Consider the following 21,461-nt stretch of genomic DNA (forward strand, 5'->3'; position numbering starts at 1 on the left):
CAAGGCCATCCAGTCAGTTCATCATCTGCCTTCAGGCAGGAGCACACTGAGGCACACAGACCAAAGCCATGAATTCTGCCCAAGTCCACACCATCCCGAAGTCCCTGAGGGCAGCCTCCCACGCACTGTACCTCTCTGAGCCTCTGGACTGCTTGCTCTGCAGCTCATCTTGGCTGGACTGGCTGGCATCCTTGTCTTCTCTTCCCAACCTCTGGGCCTGTAGGCAAGTAGCAATGGAAAGCGTATACTGGGGGTGGGGGTGGGGGGGTCTGCTCTGGGTCCTTTAATCCTCCAACTGACTCCCATGCCAGGAGGAGGCACTGAGAGGTGGCTCTTGGTGAGTGAGGACCACTCGGGATGCGGAAGAGAAGGCCTGTCTACCGTACAATGAAGCCCCTGGGGCTTTGCCTAAGCCCCCAGGCTCACAGCTGCTCCCAGGGCCGGTCTTGCTGGCCCAGGGAAGATGAGTCAGACATCACAGCCACTTCAGGCAGAGCCAGAAGCCAGAGGCTGAAGGAGAACACACAAGAAAAAGAAACTCCTGCCTCCTGCAGTTAGAAACCCTTGACTGCCAGCTGCACAGAGAAAGCAGAGCCATCCATGAACACCCCAGACCCACAGAGGCCCCAGACCACCAGTGCTGGTGACAACCAGGGATGTTCAATTCAGTGAGCAGGATGGGGGCAGCACACAAGTGCATCACAGAGGAAGGACCCTGCAGAGATGGAGACTTGGTGAAGTGAGAGACAGCTGTACTCCAGACGAGAAGGGCACCGTGTGGGCACCTGAAGGGAGGAAGACGGAGTGCTCCTTTGCTCCATTCTCAGCTCCCCTGACACCCAGGTCCCATCAGTAGACAATGACGCCCCCCTTCCTAGTCAGGGATTATACCAGCCAGATGGGACACACACGCAAAAAAAGCCAACCCAAAATCTCATTTTAAAGCTTGGATGTCTCGGCGAATTTAGCAAGCTGGTGAAAAAGGCCTATTCTTGAAACATTCACATATTTTCTGCAGCGGTGAAGTCACGGGGGTAGAGCAGAACAGACAGCCCGGACTCAACCCTTTGTTCTAGCACCTCCTTCACTACAAAATGGGATAGTAAACCACAGCTCACAGAGCTTCTGGTGAAGGTTACATGAGACTGTGTACGTAAAGCCGGACTCCGACACAAAAAAGGCATGCCACAAATACGAGCTCCCCTCACGCCCCCTCCTCTCCCCCAGCCTGGGGGAAAACAAAAAACAAAAGAAACCCAGCTTTGCCAGTGCCAGTCTCCATCCTAGGACCTGCACTCCTGTCACACTGACAGGAGCCCCGTCTGCTCCGGGATACAAGGGTTAACAGGAGAGGCGGGGCAGGAGACAGCTCACTCCATCTTCCTCAGCAGGGTTTCGGCCGGGCTGGCACCCGTTCGGGTCCCCATCCCCGTGCCCACAGCCCCCCACGCCTCTCCACTGGCAGCCTGAGCCCTGGCAGCTGTGGCCGACTCTGCCATCTGGATGGGTGCGGAAGGGCAGGGTCTGAACTAAAAGCCAGCTCCCCCAAATTACATTAAAAATAGCCATGCTGCCTGGGAGTGCCTCCCAGTGCCCACAGCAGAAGGGCTCCCTGCCAGCGCTGCCACTCCTAATCGCATCAGCCAGGCAGAGCCCACAGACAATGGCGGGGCGGACCGTCCTTCTCCCGCCCCACCTCCCCGCCTTCCAGAGCTCAGCTCACTACTTGTCTTCCCTGCAAATCACACCAAGCTCAGCACATAGCCCCCCCTCTCTCTTTTCAAGGCAAAAAACAAAACAATCACACAGGCCAATCTATTTCACAAACTAAAATATAAGATGGGTAACAAAGTGCAGGGATTGTAATAAATATCGGAGGACTGAGCCCTGAGTCAGAAAGGACAAGCTGTGGACAAGGTCTATTTCCTTCTTCTTTCACCTTCCATATTTCTGCTAGACACTCAACTAGCCCCCAGCTAGAGAAAAGCGGACACCTTGGGAAAGTACGCAGACAGAGGTCCTTTGAGCAGAGTTTTACCCGCTCCCTAGACCTTTTCCCCCTAGAAACGGAGTCAAAGGAACCAGGCACATCGGCACTCTTCAGAAAGGGGAGACACGAGCACATTCTAACCCTCCAGCCTAAGACTGCTCAAGACACCACTTCCCCAACCTAAACTCAGCTCTGGGGTTTTCTTTTTGTTTATGAGCCAGTCCTCAGTCAAATACATCACAGTACGTCACAGTACATTCATAAAGCAGGACGCTATACAACCAATACAAAGAATAAGGTGGATCTGAAATAGCTTAGAAGTAAGTTAAGGGCCTATTCTTAAATTTCAAGAGGATATTGCCAAGCAATTTTTATAGCACAGTTCCAATTTCTGTGGGGAGAAAAAAGATTAACAAATAGAAAACAGATACATGCTTATGGGTATACAGAAAATTTTCTGCAAAGGCACATGAAAAATGCTAATGAAAACTCACAGTCCCCACCTGTAGGAGCAAGGCTGCAGGAAGTGGAAGACTTTGACCTTCTGTATTATTTGAAGTAATTTTATGGTCACTGTTTGTAATTTATTATAAAATTCATCATGTTTGTAATTCGTCATGATCAGTATCGTGACCGTGGTGATGATTTGAAAGGCATCTGCATACAGTAAAACTTGTCAAATGGTACCATTTAAATGTGGCCAGTTTATCTATGTCAATTAGATCTCAATAAAGCTGCATAAAAAATGTTTAAGTGAATAAAAATTAATTTAGCTCAGTTCTAAGCCTCTGCACTAGCCGTGGCCTTAGGAGAGAACCAGAGAATATGGAACATGGACAAGTGCCCCCAAGAAAGACAAAGGGGTCTGTACCTCCGGTTCTATCCATCCCGCAAAGGGGCTGCGGCTCGTCCCTCCAGCTCCACCTCCCTGCTCAGGCCCTCCACGCCCTGAAGTGAGAGGTGGAGACAATCTCTCGAAGGGCTCTGTGCAGTCAGCCAACCTGAGCGCCCAGCACAGCTCCATGCTGGTCATGAGATACAGCTCAGGGTTCCCTCTGCCAGGGCTGGCTGCCTCAGAGGATGCCTCGTGAGAACCAAATCCAAGCCAGGCCCCGCTAGTGCTTTATACCAAATAGAGGCTGCTTGCCTCATGAGGTCTTAGGCAGGACTTAGAAATCTGTCTTTTTTAAAGCCCCCCAAGTATTCTAATACTGGCCAGATTTTGGAGACAGAGCAATGGAAATTCACCTTGCCCAGCCAACTCAGTAACTTTCCCACTTACCTGCTGCCAAAGGTGCCTCACAAATCACCGGCTCCAAACCCTTCCTGACGAACCCCACCTCGCCTTGTCTGTGCCTTTACAGACCTCCAGTGCTGCAAACGGTGGGGGCCACGGTTCAGCAGAACCAAGAACATGTCAGGCACAAATGCAACCAATCTAGTGTCTTCCCCGGTGGCACAGTGGTTAAGAATCCACCTGCCAATGCAGGGGACACGGGTTCAAGCCCTGGTCTGGGACGATCCCACATGCCGTGGAGCAACTAAGCCCATGTGCCACAACTACTGAGTCTGCACTCTAGAGCCTGAGAGCCACAACTACTGAAGCTCGAGCACCTACAGCTGGTGCTCTGCAACAAGAGAAGCCACCCCAGTGAGTAGCCCACACTCTCCACAAATAGAGAAAGCCAGCACGCAGCAACCAAGACCCAACACGGCCAATTAATTAATTAAAAAAAAAAAGGCAACCAACCTTGTGACTCTATCCTGTCTCAGGACTCACTTCACTAACGGCTCCCAGGCCTGATTCTGATTAAATATCTTGATTTAGATTAAATATCTTGTTTGTTTCACCCAAACCAGATGCCCCCTCAAACTTTCAGACACCACGTGTCAGAATCTCTCTCCTCTCAACAACCCCACACAGGAGGCGAAAATGATCTTGGCTTCAAGCTCCTTGAGGACAGGACATGTGTCTGAGTCATCTTTATCCCCTACTCTGGGTCCAATGATACCCGTGCCTGCAGAGCTTAAATCTGGCAGGAGAGACAAAGAGCCATAAAACAAAAGTAGTAGCACGAAGGGAAGCGATGGGAAGGAACGATTCATCCTGCTAGTAGGAGGTGATGTCAGAGGTGGGCCTCTGAGACCAAGAAAGAGCTTGCCGGGACAAAAGAAAAAGCCTTGCAGGCAGCATGGTAAAGGAGGTGCATGGTGTGGCCCCAGGAGAATGGCGAGTGGTGGGCAGAGCCGAGGCCTGGCAGGTGGGCTGAGGATGAGGCTGCAGCAGTTGGATGTGCCAGGCTGCAAAGTGCCTTGAAACCCACAAACTACACAAGGCTGTGTACAGGAGCAAGTGGCCGGCCCTCAGTAGCTAAATGAATGGACAAATGTATCAACATACGGGAGTGGGGAGGGCAGGGAATGCCTTGATTCATGTCAGCGACAGAGCATCACTGTCGGAAGCCCCATCACAGGCACAGTCAGGGCCTTGCCTTAATGAATCAGAAGGGAGAGAACTCCCAGAAATGCACCCTGGGATGGGTAGGACTCAGCTCTCTATTATCCGCAAAACTGAGGCCCCAGCCCAGCGCAGCTGCAGAGAGACTCACCTCCCAGCGGGCTCCATCCAGGACCGAGGAGAGCATGTCCACATCAAGCAGGTGCTCCGAGATGCGGCTGCGGAAACCAAAGTCCTGGAGACGGTGGAGACAGGAGGTCAGCTCTCCTCCGTCACGGTTAGCACCCACCAGGGATACAGGGTCTTGCCTCTACCCCCCCTTCCAGAAAGACCCCTACTATGTGCCAGGCACAGTGTTAAGCATTCTGACATCAACCTCATTAATTTCATCTTCAAAATAACACTGCGACTGGATGGAAAGGCATGTGGTGAAGCAAGTACAGTAAACTGTTCACTGCAGACTCTAGTGGTGAGTATGCAGGTATTCACTGTAAAATTCTTTTAATTTTTCAGTATGTTTGAAATTTTTCATAATCAAATTACAGGGAAAAAAGGAACCTTATGAGACTGATCCTCTTACCCTCCTCTCACAGAGGAGGAAGCAGTTTGAGAGCCCATGTAATTTGCCCAAGGTCACGCATCTGGGAAGCAGTAGGGCTGGGGGTCTGATGTGCTCTGGGCTCTGTGTGTGACACGCGCTGCAAAGCATGCCACTTTCCAGCTGTCTCTCCCTCCTGGTGCCCAACCGAGAGGCCAAAGTGCCCAGAAGCCCCGTGGGCAGCTTGGAAACAGGGTTTGCCAGGCTCCCCCCAGCTTGTTCTTTCCCCTTCCCATACGGGTGCCCGTCTGGATGATGGGGATGAACCAGCACCACTTCCTCCACTGGCTTCTCTATGGGATGGGCAGCAAGTGCCCACACAGGTGCCAGCTCCCCATTGCCCTTTGGCTATCACAGAGCCATGACCCCGCCCCCTCCGAGCCCAAGATCCCCACTGGGCTAGGTGACGGATGGCTACCCAACAGCACGCTAACAGGGACAGTTCTGTCATCAGCCCTGATAAATGGGGGGACGCCCAGCCAAGGTCTGGTCCTGCTGTCCATGGCTTCCTCCACCCACTCCCATAGAGAAGAAAAATGCCGACAGGCACATTTCTCCACACGGTGACTCCTTTAGAAGGGCCAGGGCCTCGCGTCAGAGAGTTCTGTGACACGGCGATTCTTCATGGCGGTTTTTGCCAACAATGACTTTGCCTCCCCTTCCTAGCTTGTGGGTTTTCTTTGTTGATGACATTTTCCTTTCAGCGTGAGTTCTACTCCACTCAGTGCAGCTGCCATCTGGCTCCTAAGCCCATGGCTCAGTGAGGGGCTTGAGCACACAGCTTCCTAATTCCTCTCTACCCCCTATCATTACTGTTCATCCCTGACCCTCTCCCACTAATCCCCTCTCTTTGATCTGCCTCCTCCAAACAGATGGAGCGTGGTTTCTGGAAGAAACGCTCTGCGAAAAAGCACCCCGAGCTGCTCCCCTTAGATACAGACCTGGCAGGTGAAGCCGGGCCACTGTGGGCTGGGTGGGAGGGCTGGGACAAAGAAGCCATGGATGTTGGCATTCCACGACAAAGTCTTAACTTTGGAAATGACACCACAGCACAGCATCCTTCCTGATCAGAGCCTGAGGACTGGTCTTCGTTGAGGCTCAGTGATTCCATAAACACACACACACACACACAAACACACACACACAGACACAAACACACACACACAGACACACAGACACACACACGGTCTGTAACCTCCTAGATTCATGTAATGCTCCTGCAAGAGCCCAGAGGCAATGATCTTTTTTTTTTTTTTTTAACATACAATAAACTGCATATATTTAGAATGTACAATTTGGTATCCCAATCTCCCAATTCATTCCCCCCCCAACCCTCCCCGCTTTCCCCACTTGGTGTCCATATGTTTCTTCTCTACATCTGTGTCTCTATTTCTGCCTTGCAAACCAGTTGATCTGTACCATTTTTCTATAGTCCGCATATATGTGTTAATATACGATATTTGTTTTTCTCTTTCTGACTCACTTCGCTCTGTGTGACAGTCTCTAGGTCCATCCATGTCTCTACAAATGTCCCAGTTTCATTGCTTCTACAGCTGAGTAATATTCCATTCCATGTATGTACCACATCTTTTTTATCCATTCATCTGTTGATGCACATTTAGGTTGCTTCCATGTCCTGGCTATTGTAAATAGTGCTGCCATGAACATTGGAGTGCATGTGTCTTTTTGAATTATGGTGTTCTCTGGGTAGATGCCCAGGAGTGGGATTGCTGGATCATATGGTAGTTCTATTTTTAGTTTTGAAAGGAACCTCCATACTGTTCTCCATAGTGGCTGTATCAATTTACGTTCCCACCAACAGTGCAAGAGTGTTCCCTTTTCTCCACACCCTCTCCAGTATGTACTGTTTGTCAATTTTCTGATGATGCCCATTCTAACCGGTGTGAGGTGATACCTCATTGTAGTTTTGATTTGCATTTCTCTAATCATTAGTGATGCTGAGCAGCTTTTCATGTGCCTCTTGGCCATCCGTATGTCTTCTTTGGAGAAATGCCTATTTAGGTCTTCTGCCCATTTTTTGATTGGGTTGTCTGTTTTTTTGATATTGAGCTGGATGAATTGTTTATACATCTTGGAGATTAATCCTTTGTCTGTTGATTCGCTTGCAAATATTTTCTCCCATTCTGAGGGTTGTCTTTTCATCTTGCTTATAGTCTCCTTTGCTGTGCAGAAGCTTTGAAGTTTCATTAGGTCCCACTTATTTATTTTTGTTTTTATTTCCATTACTCTAGGGGGTGGATCAAAAAAGATGTTGCTGTGATTTACATCGAAGAGTGTTCTTCCTATGTTTTCCTCTAGCAGTTTTACAGTGTCTGGCCTTACATTTAGGTCTTTAATCCATTTGGAGTTTATTTTTGTGTATGGTGTTAAACAGTATTCTAATTTCATTCTTCTACATGTAGCTGACCAATTTTCCCAGCACCACTTATTGAAGTGGCTGCCTTTTCTCCATTGTATATCCTTGCCTCCTTTGTCATAGATTAGTTGACCATAGTTTATCTCTGGGCTTTCTATCCTGTTCCATTGATCTATATTTCTGTTTTTGTGCCAGTACCATACTGTCTTGATCATTGTAGGCTTGTAGTATAGCCTGAAGTCAGGAAGCCTGATTCCACCAACTCTGTCTTTCCAAGATTGCTTTGGCTGTTCAGGGTCTTTTGCGTTTCCATACAAATCGTAAAATTTCTTGTTCTAGTTCTGTAAAAAATGCCATTGGTAATTTGATCAGGATTGCATTGAATCTGTAAATTGCTTTCGGTAGTATAGTCATTTTCACAATGTTGATTCTTCCAATCCAAGAACATGGTATGTCCCTCCATCTGTTTGTGTCGTCTTTGATTTCTTTCATTAGTGTTTTTTTCATAGTTTTCTTTGATTTCTTTCATTAGTGTTTTTTTTATAGTTTTCTGAGTACAGGTCTTTCACCTCCTTGGTTAGGTTTATTCCCAGGTATTTCATTCTTTTTGTTGCAATGGTGAATACGACTGCTCCCTTAATTTCTCTTTCTCATCTTTCATTGTTAGTGTATAGAAATGCAAGAGATTTCTGTGTGTTAATTTTGTATCCTGCAACTTTTCCAAATTCATTGATTAGCTCAAGTAGTTTTCTGGTGGCATCTTTAGGATTTTCTATGTATAGTATCAGGTCATCTGAGAACAGTGACAGTTTTACTTCTTCTTTTCAGATCTGGATTTCTTTTATTTCTTTTTCTTCTCTGATTGCTATGGCAAGGACTTCCAAAACTATTGAATAGTCGTGGCGAGAGTGGACATCCTTGTCTTGTTCCTGATCTTAGAGGGAATGCTTCCAGTTTTTCACCACTGAGTATGATATCTGTCATATATGGCCTTTATTATGTTGAGGCAGGTTCCCTCTATGCCAGAGGCAATGATCTTATACGATCTAACAGGCAATGCACACAGCAATAATAGTAATAACAGCTATGCTTCTTTAATGTTTATATGCTAATATTTTATACTCTTTACCCCACTTGCTTCTCACAACAAACCTATAAAGTAGGTAGTGTTATCCTTAGTAGGTAGGGCTGAGAAAATGGAGTTAAACAAGACCCAAGTTTGAGTCCTAACTTCCCCACTTACAAGCTATGAGATGCTCAGCAAATCCCTTAAAACACAGGACCTCGCAGACGCATGCTCCTCACCACCACTCTGCAGCCCCCCATCTCACACTCACACTCGGACTCACCAGGCCAAGCAAGGACGTGGGGTCAGAAGCAGTCGAGTCTGACAGCTGTAGCTCCTTCACGTGGTCACTGATCTCCGACTCCTGGGGAGAGAGACCCACAGAGGCATCACCGGAGCAGAGGACAGAGGGTCAGTGATTATCACTGCCCACGGTGCCTGAGCCCAAACCAAAACCCACCTCTTCTGGAAAACCTGAAAGAGGCTCGTGGACCCTCCCATGCTCTCTGGACACCCGTCCCCAGACCACTCCGGCGGGGCAGCCCTGCGAGTATGGGCAACAGTCTTTACACGGGAAGGAGGGCCAAGTGAAGCAGCGTGGGAGATGGTTAGAGAGTCGGCAGTGGGGAAGTTCGATGCTATCCTAGAAAAACAGAACCAGAGTATCTTTTCCAGGAAGGAGCTAGAAGCTCCTTAAATGAATTCCCTCACCATCCACCTGGAGGAGGAGCGGGACTAAGGGTTGGAAAATGAAGATGCCAAACGCTCTCGCCAGGGGTCCTACGTCCGTCCCCCTGGGTCACTGGCCCCATCTTGCCGAGCAAGACTCCCGTGTCTTGGCTTGTTCAGAAGGAGCCGGACAGACCAATGAAGAGTCTTCTTGTAACGTAACTGACCAAGGCTGAGGCCGGACACTCCTAAACGTCCCCCCACTCCCCTCAACAGTCTTTTCTCTCCACAGGAGCACAGGCTGCAACCATGACTGACCCCCAAACGGATGTCAAGAAGTGGGGTGGGGGCAGGAAATGGCAAGAGGAAGCACATGGGAGACCAGAGGAACATGAATATCCCAGGAGGGCGCCAACGGAAAAGCCCATTTCTGCTCTGAATTTCTAGTGCCAGCAGGCTTGGAGTTTCATTCAGGATTTTACTGCCTGCTGGGTCTGGGCACATGTGTCACAATTAAGGGTTCTGGCGGATGTTGACAGCCCATCGCAGGCCTGCAAATGCAGCTCCTGACTCGGTAATAAAGATGAAGGGAGAGGAACGTGCACCAAGCAGCAGAGGGCTGCAGCCGGCAAATGCCCCTGGGACAACGTGACTTACTTCGCTCGCCTCTGATCTGCTCTCTTTCGGGACGGAAGCCTCCTCCTTTAGCTCCTTCGCTGCCTCCTCCTTCCCGGAACCCTCCTCTCTTGCATCTGCTGGGTCCTCTGGCGCCTCTTTTTTATTGGCTTTGGCAGGCTGATCTCCCCCAGGGTCCCCCACACTCCTGGACGTCCCAGGATCATCCTTCTCATTCTTTTCTTTTTCTGGGAACCAACTTGCCCCTCTTCCCCGCTGCCCTTTGCTGTCGGTGCTGCTCAGGCTGCTGTCTGCACCTTGGCTGAAGAGCTTGCCGGGAGTAGGGGGACCGGCAGCATCAGAATCCAGACAGATGTCCTTCTTTTCCTCTGGCTGGCTCGTTCTTGGAGATTCCTAGGGAGCAGCAGACCATGGGAGAAAGGAAGACATCAGGAATTAATAAAAAGAGTTTAGAGACTTGCTATAAGACGGAGCTGCCATTCCTTGACGCCCACAGTTCTGAAAGCAATGGTTATCCCACACCTCAAAACCTTTAAAAACAGATTCCTGGCTCCAGCCCAAACCCACTGACTCTGTACTTCCATGGTGATCTGGATACACTCAACCTGACCCCCATTCACTGAGGGGCCTGGAATCCAGTGTGCTGGACTATACAACTCTGTCACCACCCATCACATTCTCAAGCAATAAATCTGTCTCATCCCAGCCCCATTAGCCAAACCATAAGACTGCAGGCTCAGAAGTCAGCATTTGTTTACAATAATGATGATGAAAAACCAACTGATGAGAGAAAAGTACCAAAGGCTAGAGTTTCCATTTTCCATTTTTAAATGGTAGCAGGGAAGAAACATCAGGAGGGTGCCCTTCTTTCATAGCAACAAGGGTAGCTCTCTCCCTAAAGCCTCCCCCTTAGGGATGCTGCGCTAGCAGCCCTGGAGCCGGGCTCCTCTATCGGAGGACCGTCAGGTGAGTCCTCGGGGCAGCAGGCGCCAGATGGGGTGAGGTGTGTAGGAGCGTGATTGGGGGAACTGCCCATGAGGATACAGGAGGCAGGAAGAGGCTTGGGAACACAGGTCTGAGACCTGTGACAGGAGGGTGCTTGCCTCAAGGAGGGGGCTTGAGCAGGAGAGCCTCAGGCCGCAGCACAGTTCCGAAAGGGTCTCCAGCCCCGTGGAAAGCCCCGCAGCCATCAGGCAGAAACAGCCCTGCTCTTGGGCCCGTTGCACCCCGTCAACTCCATCAACAAGCCTGGCCTTGGCACGAGTCAGGTGGATCAAAGATTCAGCAGCTGCAGGTATCAATCCACCAGGGTCCCCTCTGCAGGGTTCTCCTGAAAGGAGATGGGAGCAGGGCACCTCTACAGCTGCCCACCCTGCTTCTCGCTCACAAACCCCATGTAAAGACCAGGAAAAACCTTTTGAGCCACCACTAGAGAAAAAGGAACTCCTCTCTTGGAAATAGAGCCAGCAATCTCTCCTGGGCTCAGGCAGAGAAGCCTTCCTCCCAGAAAACCTCTGTGCTAGCACTTGGGCGGCCAGCGTGAACAACTTCTGGGCAGGGATTTTTGAGCCTTCCTGACACCCAACTCTGGAGATTCCAACAAGGAACATGATGACTACAGTCCAGAGAGCCAAGGAGAATCCCCAAACACGCCATTCACCCATGCCGTCTGTCTATTAGAGCAGGGGTCCCTAACCCCCGGGCCACAGACCAGGCCCGTTAGGAACCAGGCCGCACAGCAGGAGGTGAGCGGTGGGTGAGCGAGTGGAGCTTCATCTGCCGCCCCCCATCCCTCGCATTACGGCCTGAACCATCCCTCCCCCCACCCCCCGTCCATGGAAAAATTATCTTCCACGAAACCGGTCCCTGGTGCCAAAAACGTTGGGCACTGCTGTGTTAAAGGATCCGTGGAACCCAAAGTCGTGACCATCCACTGCAGGTCTGGCAGCCGACTGACAAGCCCACCAACTTCTCCAAGGATGGTTAAGAGAGGCAGGAAAGCAGCGTACTTCAGAGCCTGGCTTCGAAGACAGAACAGCAGGGTTCAAATCTTGGCTCCGCGCTTACAAGGACCTTAGGCAAAGTGTTTAACTTTTCTGTGCCTCAGTTTCTTCCTCTAAAATACAGGGGTAGAGTAGGCCCTATCTCATAGGATTGTAGGGAAGATTAAATAAGCTAACTGCGCCTGGCACACCATAAGCACTTCACAAGCGCTAACTCATGCTTCATGGGGAGACACACGTTCATTCACCGAACACCTTCTATGAGCCAAACCCCATCGTAGGGACCTGAACAATGAAGACAGATCCTGCCTCAAGGAATTCGGCTGAGTATGGAGAAAGGTGAAATATCCCAGGTGGCCCTGGCTACGAGCCTTTACTGCCTGAAGCAAAGGGCACTAGAGGGACTTCCCTGGTGGCACAGTGGTTAAGAATCCACCTGCCAATGCAGGGAACACAGGTTTGATCCTTGGTCCGGGAAGATCCCACACGCCGCGCAGCACTAAGCCCATGTGCCACAACTACTGAGCCTGCACTCCAGAGCCCACAAGCCACAACTACTGAGCCCACGTGCCACAACTACTGAGCCCGTGTGCCACAAATACTGAAGCCCGCATGCCTAGAGCCCGTGCTCCACAATAAGAGAAGCCACCACAATGAGAAGCCCGCCCACAAGGAAGAGTAGCCCCCACTCACTGCAACTAGAGAGAAGTCCACGTGCAGCAAGGAAGAGCCAACGCAACCAATAAATAAATAAATAAACATTTTTTTAAAAAAACAACAACAAAGGGCACTGGACATGGTGGTGCTGTCCTCAGCCCCAAGCCTGTCCCAGGGAGAAAAGCAGAGGCTGAACAGAGAAGGGGTGGGCTTCCCTCATGCCCTGGCAGCATGAAGGCAGCGTGCCCTCCAGTGCTGCCTGCCCTCCCAACACCCTAACCATAATGAGGAGGAAATCTGTGCGGAGAGGGGCTGAGATGAGCTCTTCCTCTTTGAGAGGCACCTTCAGGGCAAGGTTGGGCCTCCTCCCCTCAGTGTCCCCACAGCAGCCAGCTCTCAGCAGTGGCCAGCGCGCAATGACAGGGCTGTGGGGCTCCTGGACTCCAAGAAGGCCGAGGGAGTGTCTCAGGGGGCAGTGAGGGGCGTCTGACTCAGCAAGCAGGGCCAATCCACCCTGGCCGTGCTCATCTCATGATGAAAGAAAGGCAACAGACTTCAGGTGAGGGGACAGAGGAGGTGTCAGACCACAAGTTCACATCTCCTCACAGGCCCACAGCCCTCCTCACCCAGCCCAGCCCTGCCTGCTCCCCTGAGGTCACGTCCAGCCACACACATCCTGCCTGTGAACGAACATTACGCTATTTCCCTGCTCTGCCAAGTGCATTCTTAACACACACTCTACGCTGACAAGCTCCCACTGGTCCTCCCAGCATCGCCTCTTCCAGGAAGCCTTCCCCCTCCTCTTTCACAACAGCTACTGTCACAACTGCTGACCTCCTCGCCTGTCGCCCTCACCACAGCGGCTCCGTTATCCTCAGTGTCTAGTTTCTGGCACATCATAGGTGCTCAGTCAATGTCTGTTGACTGAATTTTTCAAAAAGATTAAGTGTGTCGGACTTCCTAGGTGGCGCCGTGGTAAAAGAATCCGCCTGCCAATGCAGGGGACACGGGTTCGAGCCCTGCTCTGGGAAGATTCCACATGCCATTGAGCAACTAAGCCCGCACACCACAACTATTGAGCCTGTGCTCTAGAGTCCATGAGCCACAACTACTGACCCCATGTGCTGCAACTATTGAAGCCCACGCGCCTAGGGCCCGTGCTCCACAACAAAAGAAGCCACTACAATGAGGAGCCTGCGCACCACAATGAAGAGTAGGCCCCATTCACCGCAACTAGAGAAAGCCCGTGTGCAGCAAAGAAGACCCAACACAGCCAATAAATAAATAAATTTATAAAAAAAAAAAAAATTAAGTGTGTCAATACAGATACACCAGTTCCTACTCTGCAAAATGGAGATGTGATATCTATTTTACTAAGTTATACAGGGATCAGACTATTATGTGTTATAGTGCTTATGAAATGGAAGGGAGCTAAACAAATGTTAACTATTAATATTCAAGATGATGAAAAAATAATTAACCTTTCAGAAATCAGAGGACACCAGATCCAGGTGGTGATGCCCATTTTACACGTGAGAGAATACGGCCAGACGACAGGACTGTCAGGCCCAGGCTATCCCTCTCAAGTTAAAACTCTTCAGAAGAAGAGTATTCCATGATAGAACTTATCCTATTCTACTTAAATAGTAAAATGTTAAAACATGGCTAACATTAAAATAAATGAACTTGCATTCCCTGCATCCACGTCAACTAACTGCAATGACAGGACGCCCAGGGGGACGTCTTAAGGGGAAGGACAGCAGAGGGAGGCTAGACATTTGTCGTGGGTCTTCCACAAGTGGACGGATGAGAGCTGAGTGTCCGGAAAACCCAGCTGACTCCACGCTCCTCTCCTTTCACTAGGCCCGGCCCCTGCTCCTCATCCCATCGCAGGGCCCACCCCGAGGCCCTGCCCAGGACGCCCCAGGCCCCTGCGCACAGCCTCGCGCCAGTGTTCTTTGGGGTACCCGGGCAAGGACAGGGGGGCGCACCCCCAGCACGCCTCTGCTCTCAGTCAACCGTGCTCACACTCCTTGCCTCCTCCTGTCACAGCCCCAGGTCCTTGAGTATCTCAAGGCACATTCCTGCTGTTTCTTTCCAAAAAGACTTTGCCATCTGCATGAAGAGGGGGTGCAGGGGAGTGCCTGTAAGAAGCATTTCATGAATACGTAACATACCCCCCAAAAGCTATGAGGTCCTTCCATGCTACAATCGCTTCCCCCCACACACACACAGAGCACACAGGCAGGGGCCCTACGATCCACACGGCTCAGGAGGGCAGGAGTGGGGGGTGGGGGAGCTGAACACAACGTCCTTGCATTGATCCTGTTCTGGGGAGACCCCCACTAAGCCAGACGTCAGTCCAGTTTATTTTCCACGTCTCATTCCCACCCAGTCGGTCTCAGTTCTTTGTACTGCTCCCTGGTGTTGTTAGCACTTTCCAATCACGCTGACATCATCCTGTTATTTCTAAGCCCAGCTCCCTCCCTCCCTCCCTCCCCTTTGATCTGCTGATGGGCTTTTCACTAGCACCCCAAGGCCACCTGCTGCCTGCTCGCCTACCCTTCAGCTTCCCCTCTTTCACTCCCATCCATTCTCAGTGTCTGTTCCAGGAACTTATCCCTTTTGATTCTGTAATAGACAAGAAATGGGTTTAAGCTGAAGGCAGGAGAGGAGGGGGAAGGAGACAGAGTGAGAGAGAGAGAGAGAGAGAGAGAGAGAGAGGCAGGCATTCTTGCCATCCTACTGCCCTCTCATGGAATCATGAGCAAAGTGACTGTTGACAGCGAAACAGGATAAAACAAACCATGGAGTAAGCACCCCATCTCGGGCTGCCTGGGATGCCCAAGAGCGGGAAGAGGTGGGCAGCTCAGAGGACCCAAGGTCTACAAACTGGGACAAAAGCCATTTTAAAGGGCATGGTAAGCAGAGGCAGATTTGTCTGTCCTGAAACCCCTATTCATCCCCACCACCAACCTTTCCCACCAGGAAAAGCCCCAGTTCCTGCCTGAGGTTAGAACACAGGAATCCGACACTCCATGTGGCAAAAAGAACTAAATCTGCTGGGATGCTAGAGACAGGGGTGGGGAGTGTATTTAACACCTCCCACTCTAGACATTTCTCCCCATCACACTGGGTTGCCTATTTATATTAAAGAGGTTATAAAAAATACATTTAAAAGCTCCCACTCCCTCAAAGAAGCATATAAAGATGAGAAAGGAGGCTTCTGAAAATCCAGGACATGTCAAAGAAGAAAATCCCTTTTTTTTTGTTGATATTTATAATATATAATAAAGTAAAACGTAATTAGTCCAAGTCAGGGTACATTACAATTGATCCACATCGAGATCTTGAATCCACCAGCTGAAGCAAGAACCAAGTGTCCACTCTCCCCAGGACCTGGGAAAGCCCAGGGAAGGAAACAGCATGACACGACCCGCCAGGATACCCTCCGGCCCCAGCAGAGCTCATTCAGTCACTCATCTAGTCAGCCTCTCAATCGCTCAACAAAACATACCCACGCACGTCCTGAGTTCCCGGCAGCGGGCCAGGTTCCGGACACACAGACATGAACAGGGCAGGATCTCTACTCTCAATTGGCTCGGTCTTGTGGAGACTGCCCTCTTTCTCCAAGAGCCAGCGAGTCCTCCTGACAGCTCATTCCTACTCACGGCCATCCTTCCAGGCTCAAAACCTGGGCTCCTGGTTCTGTGAGCTACAAGGTTTTAAAGGCACATGAGAAGGAATAAAGTTATCATTTCAGGGAACCAAAAACAAAAGGCTTTGGGCTGAATGCCAACAGACCAGGACCCACTCAGGAGGAAGCTTCGAAGCAGAGCCAGACCAGGTTAATGACACTCAGAAAAAAAGAGACAAGTGGCAGACAGCATCAAAGTCACGATGAAAACATATCTGATTGAGCAGAGCCAAAAACAGGGGCAGTTTCTAAGGCAACAGAGAGAGCCTCCATGTAAAGCGAGGCCTGCGCAATGGCTAGAGCTGGGCCAGCAGGGAGGGCCCACATGCACCTCAGGTGTCAGCCAGCACCCTCAACCTCTGCCAGCCTGGGCCCCTTCCCCCGGCTCTCAAGATGAGCTGAAGACCAAGAAGCAAGAGTCAGAAACAACAAGACCATGAAGAGGGATGATAAGGACATAATAATAAAAGATAATAAGGAAACATTTAGGGGACTTCCCTGGGGGTCCCATGGGTAAGACTCCATCCTCCCAATGCAGGGGGCCAGGGTTCCATCCCTGGTCGGGGAACTAGATCTAGATCCCACATGCCGCAATTAAGATCAGGGGCCAAAATAAATAAATAAATAAATATTTTAAAACAAACAAAACCTGAAAAGATCTTTTTAAAAAAAAAAAAAGAAAGAAACATTTAAATCCATGATACGGGCATTGTTGGTCAGTTTTGTGGTCATTCTAATAAATGTGAGTGATCTCTTTCAGTTCAAAGTTTTTAAAAGAATTTTCTATTTTGTGAAAAGTTTAACTGACCTTGCAATCATTATTTCAATGTCTGGGGAAATCTGAGTTGTTGAATTCATGATTTATTGGTTGTGTGAATACCTTGGGCATATTTAGAAAAAGGTTAATTGTTAAAAATTAATAAATTAGACACTAGACCAAGAACAAACAGCAGGGAATGTTCCTTTTCAAGTGGAAAAATGCATTGGGGGTTTTTAGGTATTAAGACGACATGATGAGTTTCGGGTTTTGCTTGTTTGTTTGAAAGAACATTCTGGTGGGCGTGGAGGACAGACCAGGGAAAAACATGATAAGCAACAGGACTGTTGGGGGATATTCCAGAAGAATTCCCATCCATATTCTGCATTTCCCAGGCTTCATGCCTTTGCTCAAGCTGTTCATGTGACTAAAACACCCCTTCTATCCCCACGGATAAAACTCACCTACCCTTCCAGACCGGGGTCAAAGGTCATCTCTTCCAAGTTCTCCCTGATCTCTAGGCGCGTAATTTCTCTCCCCTCAGAACTCCTCCCAACAGCGTACCTGTGCTAGAGCTCTTTATACACCCGGCCCTGCTTTACAGTTTCCTAAATATTCATTTATTCAACATGTACTGAGCGCTCACTAAGCACAGAGTACCCAGCATCCTCCCTCTCCAACTGCACACTCCTGGAGGCCAGCCCAGACCACACCTTCCCAGGGTCCGGATCGCCCACAGGGACCAGCACGGCTGCCACCACACAGCCAGCAATTAACAAATGTTAAGAACCTGGATGGCCTTACACCTCTGTTCAAAACTTCCTATGGCTCCTAATGCCTGTGTAATCCAGTCCCAACTTCTCAGCTTGCACTCAGGTCCTTCACAACCCAGCCCAACCTCTCCCACACACTCCCTGTGCTCCAGGCAAAGGAGACGCCCTCCTGCTCCCCTTCCTGCCTCTGCCTGTGTGGCGACTGGCGGTGAGAGCTGGACCTCTCTCTCACCACTCACCTCTGCTCATCTGGTCCTGCCCACCATTCTTCCTGGCTCACCTCGGATGTCAGGTTCTCAATAAAGTCTTTCCAGACGGACAGGAGACCCCAACTTCACCCCACCCACAGCACTGTGTTTTATCATCCTGATGGCCTCATTGCATTGCACTCTGTGTTCCAGTTATATAAGTCTCTCTTTTATGAGACTGTAAACTCTTTGAGGGCAGGAATCACAATTAACTGAGGCTTGTGTGGTCAATACCACCTAGCAAAGTGCCTCATGTAGAAGCATTCGATAATGGTGGTTATTTGAGAAATGAGTGAGTGGATGAATTCCTTTCCCCACTTGTACTTCTGCAAACCCCAGAAATCCCACCTGGACAGGACTGGGACAAAATGGGTCTCTTTCCAAGTAAGTCTCCCACAAGGAGAAAGGCTTAAGAAGGGAGAAGGGACCTGCCAGGCTGAGACACCTGCCTGCAGGGACTTCAGGCTCTTACCTCATACTCGAAGTCACCCCCCAGCGCCCCGATGTCCAGATGCAGGTTCTTAAGAAGCTCACTTGAGCTGCGGACACTCTGAAAATGAAAACAATGACTAGGAAACTGGTCAGCCCAGGGGCCCAAGAAGCTCCTCGCTGGTTATACTCCCTGGGTCAGACCCAGCAGGTGCACAGACTGGGCAAGGAATGAAGCTGTGGGCTGGAAAATCATTTTCACGTATTTTCAAAGTAGCACAAAGGTTAGCCAAAAGGTAAAGACAACTCAAGTATCCACGAACAGACGAATGGCTAAACAAAATATGGTACATTCATACAATGGAATATTATCCAGTCACATGCGCTACAACAGGGATGAACCTTGAAAACATTATGCAACATGAAAGAAGCCAGACATAAAAGGACAAAGACAGTATGATCCCACTTGTTTGAAATATCCAGAATAGGCAAATTCACAGAAACAGAGCAGAATAGTAGATATCAGGGGCTGGGGAGAGGGGAGAATGTGGAGTTAGGGTTTAATGGGCCCACAGTTTCTTTGGGATTATGAGCAAGTCCTGGAGATGCAGAGCGGTGATGACTGACGGTAGTTAAGGCCACTGAACTGCACGCTTAAACGTGGTTAAAATGGTAACTACAATATATATATTTGACCATAATTTAAAAAAAAAAATTTTTTTTAATAGCACAGAAGGTCTCCAGGCCAAGAAAAGGATTCATCCTTACCTGGTGGTCACTCTCTGCCTCATCCTCCTCATTGGTCTCCTCCCCTAAAGCCAAGAGGCTGAGAGCATTCTTGTCCTCTTGGATGGAGCCCAGGACACCCTTTGTATAAGCAGAAGTCTTGAGACCCTGTGACAGCTCCAAAATAGAGAAGGAAAGTCAAGGCACTCACTGGGAAGACCCTCAGGATGCTGCCTCCTCTCTTTCTGTTTAGGTGGCACCCAGAGCAAGCCCGCCACACCCAGGAAGCTGACCCCAGCAGCTCCGGCTCACGCGGACCCCTCCCTGTCCAACTCCTACTGCCCTGGCTGCAGGGACTGGGAAATTAGCACTGCAGTCCCTGCGGGCCCAGAGCCCATGTTCAGCATCCTCCAGGTGCGACTCACCTTCCCCGCTAGGTTATGAGTGTTGAAGACTCAGCCCGTGCCCTCTATTTCTCACCCGCGGACCATGGTTCCAAGCATGGAACATGGAGGCCCCACGGTAACTAACTACACTGAGCACAAGAAAAAGCATTTACCAGCGAGAGTTCTCCGAGCTGACCAGACTCCGCCGAGCTCCCCAGGCTCACACTTTGAGGTCCATGAAGAGCAGACGGCAGGGCATCCACCAGGCCCCTTAATGGGGCCAGGCCCCCGAGAGGAACGTGGACAGGGGCCAATGAGGAGCCCGGGGCCTGGGCAACAGAAAACATCCTGTTACAAACCCTAGAAACCACAGGGCTCTGAGAGTGTGGAGACGGAGATAAAAATATCTAAATCCTGCCTGCTCAAATTTAAACCGCCTCCGTTCCGAGGCCGCTAATGAAACACAACATCCAGAAATGACCATTGTGCCAGCCGTGTGAGAATCACGGGCTGGCTTCCTGATTCCCGTAGCTCTGCCGCTCTCTCCCAGCAAACGGTTCTTTCACATCTGGCAGATGCTACAAAGGCCTCTGCTCTCCCTTCCGAAGCCACAGAGGAAGTTGGGGGGGGGGGGCGGGGTGAGCAGAGACAATAGCCTCATCTACCAGCATGAAAAGCCTCAATAGATAAAGTTGAAAATGGATGAATTAAGAAGAAGCAGTCTAAGCATATTATTTACAAACATGGAAGCAAACAGCAGAAGAAAACCATTGCCTCCGGGGAGGGGTCCCCACACCCAAGAACTGCTATATTTTGTTCTATGCCTTTTGGCTCAACTTGACATAGTTTAATATGGGCACGTATTATTTTGATTAAAATAAATATTAACTATGAAAAATACACATGAGCAACAAAAGAATTCTTCCTGCTCTCCCTCCACCGAGGAGGAAAGGGGCTGGAGGGGGCCTCGCCAGAGGGCTGTGCGGGCCCCTCCTCTGTCCTGCCCTTGGGATGGCCACACGCAGGCGTCGTGGCAGCAAGGACTGGAGAGAAAAACCAGTTGGGCAGCAGAATTTGTGAGACTTTGGGCCACTCACAGACTCTTGGATTCTCAGTTTACCTATCTGCAAGGCAGAGATGGCGTGTGTCTTAGAACTTAAGGCGGTTTGTTGAGGAGTTCAAATGAGCTACTGAAAGCAAGGAGCGTGTGTGCGTGGCCCAGGGCTACCCCAGCGCTGAGGAGCTGCTATTCTTGCATCACATCACAACAGTCTGGGCAGGACAGCATTCTGGGGACAGTTTAACAAAGAGCTCTTTAAAATCCATTGCTCAAACTAAAAATGTGTATAAAACAAAAATTCCATTCCTCTCTAATCTCACAGGGACAGAAGAGAGAAAGGGGAACCCGAGGAGGTTAGGCTGAGAAGTTCAGGTGGCCCGTCTTCTCACCCGCAGCCGGGCCTGGGGCCAGACCCCCGGGTGGGCTCTGAACACAACCCATTTCTGCACAGGAAGGGCATCACTTATCTGAAGGTGACACGAGACCTGTTCCCCAGCCTTGGTAGGTTCCCAGTCACCTGGCCTGTTGCAGGGTATCTTCACTAGGCAGAAAAGGAGCTGATAATAAAATTGGCCAACACTGCCTGAGCCCTGGGCACCGGGGCAAACACCTGTCTCATTTCACTCTCAAAACCATCTGAGGCCACATTCCCCACAAGAGCAACCAGAGGCTGGTGAGGTCAAGACTTCTGCCCCAAATCACAAAGCCAGCAACGAGGGCAGACGTGGGATGGGAACCCAGGGCCATCTCTAAGCTGGTATTGAATACTGCCTCCTGGCTGTGGCGGAAAAAGCGTCCAGGAAAGCTGCTCTGACGTGGACGGTGAGCAAACCCGTCCTGCTCCCACCAGCCAGCCCAGTGGATCAGCGAGTAAAATTCTTCCCACATTATATTTATGGAAAATTACAGACTCCTAACATGGCTAATTTCC

General features: G+C 50.0%; 1 protein-coding gene across 10 annotated transcripts in view; it reads right to left on the reverse strand.

Annotated features, from left to right (window-relative positions):
• Positions 1-21,461, reverse strand: part of CEP164 (centrosomal protein 164) — a 66,831-nt gene that overhangs the window by 22,102 nt on the left and 23,268 nt on the right. For 7 of the 10 annotated variants that reach the window (XM_057750702.1, XM_057750699.1, XM_057750701.1 and 4 more), the window contains exons 5-11: positions 19,644-19,799; positions 19,127-19,261; positions 18,402-18,479; positions 9,816-10,187; positions 8,773-8,853; positions 4,600-4,683; positions 132-217 (exon numbers count right to left, since the gene is read on the reverse strand). In XM_057750702.1, coding sequence (XP_057606685.1) covers positions 132-217; positions 4,600-4,683; positions 8,773-8,853; positions 9,816-10,187; positions 18,402-18,479; positions 19,127-19,261; positions 19,644-19,799 — 992 coding nt within the window. Of the gene's footprint in view, positions 1-131; positions 218-4,599; positions 4,684-8,772; positions 8,854-9,815; positions 10,188-18,401; positions 18,480-19,126; positions 19,262-19,643; positions 19,800-21,461 lie in introns of those variants that run through there. The other 3 variants (XM_057750705.1, XM_057750703.1, XM_057750704.1) reach the window with 3 other exon arrangements.

This window comes from Hippopotamus amphibius, chromosome 9, assembly GCF_030028045.1.
Source record: "Hippopotamus amphibius kiboko isolate mHipAmp2 chromosome 9, mHipAmp2.hap2, whole genome shotgun sequence".
Lineage (NCBI taxonomy): Eukaryota > Metazoa > Chordata > Mammalia > Artiodactyla > Hippopotamidae > Hippopotamus > Hippopotamus amphibius.